General features: G+C 34.9%; 1 protein-coding gene across 3 annotated transcripts in view; it reads right to left on the bottom strand.

Moving 5' to 3' along the window:
• Nucleotides 1-12,100, bottom strand: part of LOC150076017 (tyrosine-protein phosphatase non-receptor type 11-like) — a 148,908-nt gene that overhangs the window by 9,450 nt on the left and 127,358 nt on the right. For all 3 annotated transcript variants that reach the window (XM_090387998.1, XM_090387997.1, XM_090387999.1), the window contains exon 13: nucleotides 5,536-5,759. In XM_090387998.1, coding sequence (XP_090244124.1) covers nucleotides 5,536-5,759 — 224 coding nt within the window. The remainder of the gene's footprint in view (nucleotides 1-5,535; nucleotides 5,760-12,100) is intronic.

Here is a 12,100-nt window from a genome sequence, read left to right as displayed (position 1 = left end):
GAATAATAAATAGGAATAGCAGTGAAAGAATAGATAATAGAAATAAAAAAAAATAAATATATAAAGAAAGGTATATTAAAGGTCTTCAACTCCTCTCCACTATAAATTGTCTTGAAATCAGTCCAGTATATATTGCCATTTTTTTTTGTGTTTCCAACAGTGGGCAGTTTTAATAGATGACAGCATGAACATAACTTTAAAAATCAGGTATGTTGTACCTATTGAGTATTTGGCAGATTTTGGCTTACTGAAAGCCAAAACTGAAGAAATTTCTCTGGAATTCAGATAAAGAAGTTGATCAAGTCAGTAAAGTGATAAAAAAGTTTTGTCTACAGGATATTATTGCTTCAAAAAATAAATAAAAATAAAATAATAATAATGGAGAGCCTATTTTTTAAAAATCATTTTTATGAATTATTTTCAGGGATTTTTTTTTTTGATATTTTAAAACTTTGATTTGGTTTTTGACAAATTTTACTCTAATTCTAGTAATCAAGTTAAAATAAGAATAAATTAATATTTAAAAACATTTATGCACAAAATTTAAATTTTTATAAAACCTCAAAATTTCAAACACCACAGAACGTACCCCTACTGGAAACTGACCATAGGGAGTCTACACAATTTCAGGAAAAGGTTAAAGGTGCACAATTATTTGATATACTATTTAAGTAAATGAAACTTTAAATTAGTCTATATTTCTAAAACAAATCAATTGGATATAATGAAATATATTTCAAACTTAACATTTCATGATTTACTAATAGCTTATCACCAATATATCAAGAAAGTTTAAACAAAATGATTAATGATATTAATGATTGTTTAAATGTGCTTGACTTATTATTATTAGCCACATGGTGCAAGGAAGCTTGAGGCTTATGCTGCACCAGCCAAAAAAAATTTCTGAGTTGCCCTGTGTGTGTGTGTGTGTGTGTGTGTGTGTGTGTGTGTGTGTGTGTGTGTGTGTGTGTGTGAGAGAGAGAGAGAGAGAGAGAGAGAGAAGTAGAAGGTAATCATCAAGAAAGATATCCAGCTCAGGACCCTGGGTGTGCCAAGCTCATACTCACCAGATGTGAGCCCCTGATTGAACATATGAGAAAACACATTAAATACAAGTAATCTTTGAAAAATGTGTTGACACAAAGTTGCTACAGCCAGGTGGTCAGTATCACTAGAGATGAGCATTGGCTATTTCAGTACAACCCGGAGACAAAGCATCAAAGCAGGCAGGGACTTCAAAATCATCACCAAGGCCCAAAAGGTTTTGTTTACAGGAAGTCCAGTATCAAGATGATACTGATCACATTTTTCAATAAAGAGTGTGATTAACAAGGAATTTATATCTGAAGGGGAGAGAGAGAGAGAGAGAGAGAGAGAGAGAGAGAGAGAGAGAGTCAGTGCTGTATTCTACATACAGGTACTTCAAACACTACTGAAGCACACTTCCCAGATGAGGCTGTAATTTCAAGAGATAGGTAGCTTGTTGTGCAACAATACCCTGCCCATTCTGCATTTTTGAAGACATTTCTGAAGAAACATGGCATTGTAAGGATCAACTCTCCTGACTAGCAAACTTCTTCCTCTTTCCCAAGGTGTAAACTGTCGTAAAAGGAAAGAGATTTCAGGTTGCTGGGGGCATAGTGGGCTTGAATCATGATTACTCAAAGTGCATGTACTTACATACCCTCATGCCTGACCACTCAGCTGTGGTGACCTTGTGCCATGCAGTTGATAAATGTAGCAGATCTGATTGGGCAACCAAGTGGTGTGTAAAAGAAATGTTTGATTAAAAATGTAACTTTTGTTACATATAAAATATGCAAGCCCAAGCTTTGTTACTGGAAGTGCAAAAGTGGCTACAATGGAAAAACAATGCAATGTTGTGTCATTTTCTCAAATTAATGCAATGCTTAGGTAGTCACTCTGTATAGAGTAGATTACAGCCGTAATTCTTGCTTTCAGATACAAGTGGTGAGCATTTGAAAGATTAAAAGATGATGGTTGAAAAATTTGAATACAACTTTAAAAGAAACATTTTCTAGTTGTGTTCAGCTTTCATTATTACAAAATTTTAAATTCAGACAGATTTTGTTTTCTAAACCAAAAAATATTTTTTCTTTTCATTAATGACAGTTGTTACTTTGTAGGCCTTTTAAAATTGAGGGGAGGGGGAAACACGTTAAAATAATACCTGTGTACTGAAGTACTCAAACTTATTGTTTACATATAAAGCATACAGTATAATTTTTCACATACTATGTAGTTTATACTGATAAATATATGTTTATACTTTATATCTGAAGTATCAAGGTTTAGTTATATTATATATAAGGTGCCTCCGTAGCCAGGTGGGCAGGAGCAGCAGTGCATAGCATACGCTTCTTGATTAGACTGGGGTTCAAACCTGTGACCACCAAATATGGAGGATGCAGAAAGATCAGGGAATGACCACCGCATATCACTGGAGCAATATGGCCTTAGTTGCTAATGCTCCTAAAAACCAAATAACAACAACAGTTATATTACAGTTTAAATAAGGATGTACCACAAAAATTTAAATCATGGCAGGGCATACATTTTAATAAGTATGAACCATTCCTCTCTTTTATACATGGAAAAAGAAAGAGGAATGGTTAAGAGGAAGGGATGGGGTGAAAACAAGCATCAACTGTTTTATAATAACAGGAGGCCTAAACTTTATAGGATAGCAGAATAGTAATTTAAATTCAGAAAATTTAAACAATCAATTTTTTCTATATATATAATCCAATTAATCCAAAATTCAATAGAGATAAAAAATATATATATTAAAATAAATAAGAAAAAAAAATAGTAGAAAATGCAGTGATTCCCTGACTATTATTGGCCTCGTGGTCCTTTGTCGAGATGGGGTATTAATGGTCAGTCTATTTTATTTCATTTCATTTTATTAATAATTTTCAGTTTATTTGGTCACGTAATGTTAGTCCACATTTTCACCTTAGTGAGAATTCACATAATTCAGAAACAGGTGCCTACTGGGGGGGGGATGCTAAATTTGCTTAATTTTCTAAATTATTTTAGGAACGTTGCTTCAACACTACCCTCATCTTTATTCCCCCCCCCTTATATTTTTCTGTTATTGTTATTTTGGTTGAGTTCTTTTTCACTCTACTGGTTTGCCATGCTGCTGGCAACTATTCTATATATAAAATGTAATAATAAGAGGTTGCAGTGAATGTTTACACAAAATAAAGAATGATATTTATCGATATATTAGGATGGTTTATGGACTAGAGGCACTACTAGAAATAGTAGAAATGCTCAATAACCACAGTGGAATGTACATAAGTAGACTGGAGAAGAAATGGAGAAAGCTGGCAAAACCGGAAGTAGTAGCAATGAAAAAATCATTAGGTACCTGAAAAATAAAAGTAATATATTAACATTAGTACTTAGTGCTATAGATCTGATGATTTTAACTTCTTCATCAAGGGTCAGCATCCAAAACAAAGGAAATATAGCAAGAAGTAAGGCCTCTGTTTCTGATATGAAATATATATATATACGTAGCACATGTTTAAAAAGAGCTGCGGAAGCCAAATCATATGTAGCGGTAAGTAAGGAGTTGGCTATGAAATACAGTGGACCCCTGCTTTATGATTGGTTCAATTTATTATTATTATTTACAATCAGTTCACTTTACAATGGACTCTGTTCACTATACGATATGTGGTAAGTGCCGGTTATTGTGATCCCATTTGCGAATTGAATTTTAATTCTATTAAACGGTGATTCTGATAAGAGAAAATAGGAGGAATATTATCCACAGGCTATAAAAGTAAAGATATAAAGCACAAATTAACACTTTATTACCTTGCCAATTAACAAAATTAAATGATACATGAAAATCGAAAGAATATTTTCCACAGGAATATTTTCCAAAATAAAAATAAATTAAGCTTATGTACATAGCTTAATTAATTACTATTATAATATGTACATGCTAATTGATTAGCATGTAATTAAAACAGTAAAAAAAGGTAAGCAATCAATAATGAAGAACACGGTACACACAAATTGCAGAGTAACAAGTTTAAGAAAATTAAAAAATAGGAATGAAGAGAAGCTTCTGAAAATGTATTTATGTTTTTCATATGATTGCAGAGGAAGGGGAAACACATTTCACCATAATAACGACGTAAAAACTCACAGAATTCCAGCTATCAGTACTATCACAAATGCAATAAGATCGAGTTTACTACCCATTTATAATTAGATTGCACTAACAGAAAAGCCCGGTAAACTGGAAACTGCAAATTGTTTTTATTGTCGTGACCTCCAGAAATATCAGAAAGGCATTCAAAATTGATTCTTATAACCAAACAGATGAAAGCAATGAAAGTGTAGTGCACTGATTTCTGAAATTTTATTCTATAAAATGGCTGATTCTACTAACCAGTGACCATGTTAAGAGGCACCTACTTTCACTTTATGATGGACTTGGTTTACGATTGTCTCTGACCGGACACATGGTCCTTCCTCTCAGCCAATAGCATATTTTGTAAACATGTTGAATGTATGTTTTGTTTTGCATCCTTTAGTTGAAGTGATTTTTTGTATTGTGCTTTAATCAATATATTAGTTTTAATAAATTTTTTTTAACCCGATATGTATAATTTCCATTATAAAAATGACCTTTTAGAGAGATAAATAGCTTAGTTATATAGCAAAAATTTCAGCTTCTGAGGCCTTGGAACGAATTACCAAAAAAACAGTGTGTTATTGGGTTCATATTATGATATTTTCATGATACGATAGTGTCTCTGGAATGGATTAATATCATAAAGCAGGGTCCATTGTATACATAAACTTCTTACTTACCGTCATTTGATTTGGCTTCTGCACGTTTGTTGTTTGTTTGTTTGTTATTTGGTTTTTAGGAGCATTAGCAACTAAGGGTATATTGCTCTGGGAATATGTGGTGGTCATTCCCTGACCTTTCCGCATCCTCCGTATTTGGTAGTGACGGGCTTGAACCCCCGGTCTAATCAAGAAGCGTGTGCTATGCACTGCTGCTCCTTCCCACTTGGCTACGGAGGCGCCCTTCTGCACGTTCTTTTTCAGCTTAGTTTCATTATTTTACTTCTTGCTATAATTTTCTTTGTTTTTGGCTGCTGACTCTTGATGAAGAAGTTAAAATCATTGGATCTATAGCACTAAGTACTACTGCCGCCATAGCCTAGTGGTCAGGCGCGCGGGTGCATAAGTACACGTGCTTTAAGTGACCGGGGTTCAAGCCCGTGACTGCTGAAGACGGTGCTGTTTCTTGTATTCAATCTATCATGTGAACTCCTCTGACCATTTGGTCATCAGAAAATTTATTATTATTTATTACTGTTAATATATTACATCAGATTTGAATTTATATTTGCTGTACCCCCTTTTTGGAATTATAACCAAAATTACCCATCCATATCTGATGCTGGCTATCACTCCCTATTTTAATTTAATCATTTTTTTCTTAATTTTTTTTTTTTTTTTTGTGCTTACCTGGGAATAAAATTTTCTGGGCTTGGTCTAGGAGGTACTGGTGGCTTTTTCACTTCTGCAGTCCTTGGAACAGGTGTAGGTGGCGATGAAGATGATCCAGAAATTATATTGTTGGTGCACAATGATATATTTGACCGGGAAAGTGATTTTGATGTGTCAGTAGGAATAGCTGTTTCACTAGTATATTTGATATTTGTATATTCTCGTCCCAGCTGAAGACTTTTCTAAGCAAGTGTAAAGGAGAAAAGTAAAATCAATAAAAAAAATAAAAGGTGTACTAGTAATATATTAAACTTGCAATAAACAAATCCCTCCACATGAAGTTGTTGATTTTATGGTGAATCGGCATCTTAGGCTAAATGCCTGTGCAACTGTCTGTACAAGTGCGTGTATTCACAAACCAATCTGTATGTTATGCCAGCTGAAAATTCTGGTATAACTTGAGAAAACCCCTTCTATCTCCACCTGATATAAAATAGGATTTACAACCTAACTGATATTAGCAATAAAGTAAATACAGTGCAGCCTCAATATTATCTGCCTTTTCATACAACAGTTTCAGATATACCATGGGCATTGATTGTTTCCCCACCAAAACGAATTATGAAAAAAAGTATTCTGTTCAAAGAAGCAGAAATTTCACACTGGAAAGTAGAAAAAGTGAATGCTGTATATACTCATATCTGCTGTACATCCTACTACTGTATTTCCAAGAGGGAAAATTAGCTAAAAATTGGTTGTATATTCACTTCAGTATGTTCAGTATTCGGGCACAGAATAATTTTTGTAAACAACAGGACCTGTCAGAGACTAATTACTGTAGACACCCAGTTTCTTCCCTCAACTAGAGATGCAATAAAAGAGTATATCAGTGGAATGCTAATTACAAACAGCTACCTCTGGAGGAGAATATGGCTACTGTTCGTCAAGTGTGTTACATTAGTTACAAAGTAAATTTTTGTAAACAACAGCACATGACATCCTTTCTTTGACTAGAAGTTACACTTAGGATAGCAAAAACTGCTAAGGGCTAAACTAGACAAAAAACACAAACTGACAAGTGATTTATGGAGATATCATGTAACTCCACTTCAGTACTACACTGGTGTGCAAAATTTAAGGACTAGTCAGGTTTTCACCTGTAGCTTCTCTTAGGAGTGATATGGGAAAAGCATACCAAAGGAACCACGTGAGGTACACAAATGAAAGAAACAACACCTACACAACAACGGAAACAAAACGGTACAGAGGGATTTTATTCAAAAACAGCAACATAGCACTGGCTGCCAAAGATGGAACAAAGGGAAGAGCTGGTCCTCAGTAGGAGATATGACCACCCCTAATGTCAATGCAGGCTTTGCATTGCCTGTCCATACTTAGAACAATGTTGTTGATAAGTTCTTGCAGTAACATCGTTCATTCCTCTGTCAGTGCCATCTTCAGCTGGTGAACATTTTCTGGCGGGTGTGGATGTGCCACTAGGCATCACCCCAGGGCATCCCATATGCGTTCGATGGGATTTAGATCGGGGGAACAGGCAGGCCAATCCATACGAACAATGTCCTCACTTTCCAAAAGCATATCAACAGCTGCAGTGCGATGGGGTGCGGCGTTATCATCCATAAACACGAACTTTGGGCCAATGGCACCTTGGAACAGACGCACATGGGGAAGGATTACCTCAGTACAGTAGTGTGCACCTCCATCCAAGATAATGCCTCCCCAGACGAGAACACCTCGACCACCATATCGATCCCTTTCAGTGATGTTTGCAGGGGGATACCGTGTGCCAACCTCTCGTCAGATTAGATGATGTACAGAATCTACTCTCATCAGTAAAGAGTATCTTAAGTCAAGATTTTGTGGTTGTAACCTTTAGAAATAATGTTGGTCCTTACGTTTTGCACACCAGTGTATGAGAGGCCAGACCATTTGGTTTTGATGTAGTTTTCTCAAAACATGGTAGGGCATCAGAAATAAATACAAGACAAAATCAGTAGGACTGAAGTAACGGCCACCAAAAGAAAAAAAATTATACAGTTGAAGAAAAAATCATTATCGAAAGAGTTAAGGGTTAATATCACCACTCTTAAATCTGATAATATTTAACAAAACGCAGTATATTTCACAACTGTGGAATTCCAGAATGAAAGATCTGTGGTTGGATAAAAGAGGAAGAAATACTGCATTCATTCATAGGCTCAGTAAAAGATGAAGTAGGCCTTTAAAGAAAGAAAACTAAACTCTGTGAAAACATTTATGTGGCCCAATGCTTATACAAGTGGTTTCTATAGAAGCACAGTGAAGGAGTACCAATAAATGGGATTATTTTGAAGCACAGGCACTTAAATTTCATAAACTTCTTGGTAGAGATGACAGACTTATCATGGATATTCCTGGTTAATCTTGTAAGCAAATCTGCATTTGGTGACATTACAGCAGCAGCAGAAGTGTTTCCTGAATTTCAGCATAATATGATTCAAGATGGTGAATTCACAGATGAACAGTTATACAAATGTGACAAAACAGCACTGTACTATAAACTTCTCCCTGACAAGTCACTGGATATTAATAAGGCATCTAACAAAGCAGGCATGAAAACTAACAAAGAGAAAATTACTGTGCATAAACAAGACTGGAAACCATAAGCTAAAGCCATTGTGCACTGGTAAAAGTTGAAGTCCCTAGTGTTTTAAGATGTCAACATGAAATCTCTACCTGTGATTTATAATAGCTCCAATGCTTGGATGACAAGTGATATTTTTGTTCATGGTTTGAGAGTGAGATGCTACTGGCTTTCCTAAAATCTTGAAGAAAAGACTGTTACCATTGGATCATTGCCCAGCTCATCCATTGGCTGATGTCCTGAAATCGAAAGATGGCAAGATCAGAGTCACGTTTCTGCCGAAGAACACAACTGCACACTAATTCAGAATCAGGGCATTATTCAAGCCGTCAAAGCCTATCATCATGGTGAGCTACTTGCTGGTGTTGTGAACTCAAAAAATTTAAATTCTAGAATTTCTGTAAACGTTAACACAAAGTTGTTGCATACAATATTGGATTAGCATGGGAGAAAGTAAGCTCAACAGCAATTGAAAACTACCAAAAAAAAATATATTAGAAAAGATGAGATCACTAATAATAACCTTGAATTAACAGCATTTTCAGAATAAGAAACAAAGGATGTTTGTAATGTACTTGGTGGCAGTCTTGGAGCAAATGACCTGGATGCAGAAGATCCAGTTGCACATTACCCGAGTGGGGAAGAAATTTCAGCCTCTGTGAACAGTCAGAAAACAATCAAACAGAAGGGCAGTGACACAGAAGATCACATGGATGGCTCATGTAAAGAAAAAGCACCACAAATTAACAAAATGCTTGAAAACATTAATGAGGTGATGGCATGGTTAGAATGTCAGAGTGATGGTGAACATCTTCATTTATTGCATCTGCCCACTATTAAGAATTATGTACTGAAAAAAAAACACACTTATCAGTTCTGGCAAACTAAATTACATGACTATTTCAGAATAGATGCATAAAATGCAATTCAGGATTATATATTATTAAGAATGTGTATTAGTATAATGTAAAGGGAATGATATAACCTTTAATACTTTGTCTTTTAGCCTGTATCTCATGAAACATTAATAAGTCAAGTATTTATTTACTAAGTAAAGTGTATTTATGTTTAAAAAAAAAAAAAAAACTGGGAAAAAAATAGTAACATTTTTTGACTATAACTTGCTTTGCTTATAATGCAAGTATTAAAGTTGCTGCCTTATACCCGCATTATATCAACAACTTGTTCTGGTACACATATACATCCTGGAGCAGCAGTAGTAAATTTGACTATCACTCATTGAGAGAAACAACATTTCAGATTGCTGATGTCACTTGTTATTTTAATGATCTACCTAGATTATTAAAAATATCAAATTAAGTATTTTTATATTATTTTAGCAAATTATTATCCTATTTTGTCATGTTTCATAAAGGACATTGTAAATTGTATTTTTAATATTTTGATCTTTCTCTATTTATTTTTAGAGCTGATGGTTACAACAGACAATTTGGAATGAAAATCAGTTACAGAAAAACAAAATATTATAAAAGTTGAGAGAAAGAGAGGTTTAAACTGAATAACTAAACACTGAAACAAGTTAGTAATTTTATGTATTTAAAAACACTATAGGAAGTCAGTTGAATATTCACTGGAACAGAAGAGAAATTAGCTGTTCATAATTCTGCTTCAAGCCTATTTTTATCTATGGAGCTGAGAGTTGGGTAAAAAAAATAAAGGAACTGATCAAAATTAGAATCTTCAGAAACGAGTGTTTAAGAAACTAACAGATAGAAGCAATGGCAAGACCACATTACAAATGAGGAAATAAGAAAAAAACGTTGGTTAACATACAGAAAACAAATTTTGTAACTGCTGACAAAAATGTAAATATATAAAATAAAACTTTATTAAAATATGGTGAAAAATTAAAGTACATTAAAACAGAAACTTTATAAAGAATAGAAGCTAAGACAGATATAAATAAAACATACAGATAGATACTAAAAGTGATGAGTACTAAAAATGGTAAAAACAAAATATACACCAAGAAACTTTCAGAGTAATGTGCTCCTTTATCAGTTTTGAAGATTAGTACAATAATCATTGTTATATTTTGCAGAATAACATACACATACACTACAACAGACAAACACAGACTGTGAACAGTGATAAAAAAAGAAACATGAAAGACAGAGAAAGAAAGAAACAAGGGAGGAGGGACAAAATATCAGCAGTCAGACTCTGTAGAAGCAGGTTGATGTACTTGTGCCAAGTTATAAGCTTGCCATCTCTCATTATATTGTGAAATAACTGCTTCCATAATAGGGTGCATGCAGTTCCATGAATACAATTAATGTTGGAACTCACCACAGCTATAAGGAGCACTTCCAACCAGGAGCAATGACAACAATCACGTACACAGTCCAAAATTTCAACATTGAAATGGAGCTGAGAGTTGGGTAAAAAAATAAAGGAACTGATCAAAATTAGAATCTTCAGAAATTAGTGTTTAAGAAACTAACAGACAGAAGCAATGTTGAAAATTTGGACTGCATACATGGGTTATAAATCAACAACCTGCTCTCACCAATAATGTTCAACAACAGCAGGATGAGCAAAGTTGACCTGATTAATAACCCCCCTCATGTTCAGAGATATGATTTCAAAGCCTATGATCTGACTTGCCGATCTGACTGACAATTCAATAAATGAAATCACCATGTTGCAGCAAGGGAATGACAGATTTAACTCTGGAAACCACTGACTGCAACTTCCTGCCAGGGAGCTGCACACAACCAGTATGGTGGTATCAACACCCTAAACAAGACTTGCAGAAAACTCTAGATAGTGGGAAATATAAGCAACTTTCTGCCGGGAAGCTGCACACAACCAGTATGGCAGCATTGCAATACCCTAGCAAGACATGCAAAAAACCCTAGATAGTGGGGAATATAAGCCATGTCAATTAACTCACTAGTGTGAGTGAAATGGGAAACTAAATTATTCAATGAAATCTATTAAAAACATGGAGGAGGGGAAGAGGATATCTGCATCTAGACAAATCCATCCTGATCCTAGAGATCTCAGCATCCCCTGTCAGCAGTGGAATTACAGTGGGACCATGCTTATCTACTAAGTAACATTCGTGCTGTGCTACTTGCTGGGACATGTGCTGACTTATAATTGGTGAACTGTCTTCCTTAATAAGTCAGATAAATTTGAAATAAGACAAGACAGCAAAATGAAAAGCAACACAACCACTCTATAATGTCAGCATGGTAACTGCTTTATGTTATGTGAGTCAATGAGACGCTCTTGTCTGCCTGAACAAATGCACACATAGTACTGTATTGTAGAGCTACATGGGTGGTTTGAAATGTCATATTTATGAATGTTTAGCATTTATATAATTTTATAGCTAAGGCTTAAAGTAAAAAAAGGTAAAGTGCAGCCATTATCAACCCACTGCAGGATGGAAGCCTCCTCAACAATTCATGCTGAGGGAAATGGACCATAATCTGCCACGCTGGTCCAGTGCAGGTTGGCAGATCGACCGTATTCAGCAGTCAGGGGCTTGAACCCCGGTCTACTCAAAGAGTGTATGCTACTGCACTCCCACTCCTGACCACTCGGCTACGGAGACTTAAAGTACTGTCTGTTAACTCATTAAATGTTTTTAGCAAAAGCTTATTTCCCAGTTCTCACCTCTTAAGATCTGTAATTATCGTTTAAATTCCATAGGAAATAAAAAAATTAACTATATGAATGAATAACACCATGCCCTGGAGAAGAAGTGCACTGCTCTTTCCTTGGTTTTCATGTATAAAAACTGCATAAAAAGGAACTATAATGTAATATCGATAACCAAGAGTTTAAACGTAGGACTTTCAATGTGTTCATCATCGGTTGGTTATAAGATACATGTGAAGCGGATTCTTTTATAGTAGCTCTAATCTCATGATGCACTGTGTTAAACATGTAGAAATTTTAAGTGTG

Source organism: Mastigoproctus giganteus, chromosome 13, assembly GCF_048544385.1.
Source record: "Mastigoproctus giganteus isolate SK-2022 chromosome 13, ASM4854438v1, whole genome shotgun sequence".
Taxonomy (NCBI): Eukaryota; Metazoa; Arthropoda; class Arachnida; order Uropygi; family Thelyphonidae; genus Mastigoproctus; species Mastigoproctus giganteus.
Note: the sequence above shows the minus strand (reverse complement) of the source record. Positions and strands in the feature narration are given on the sequence as shown.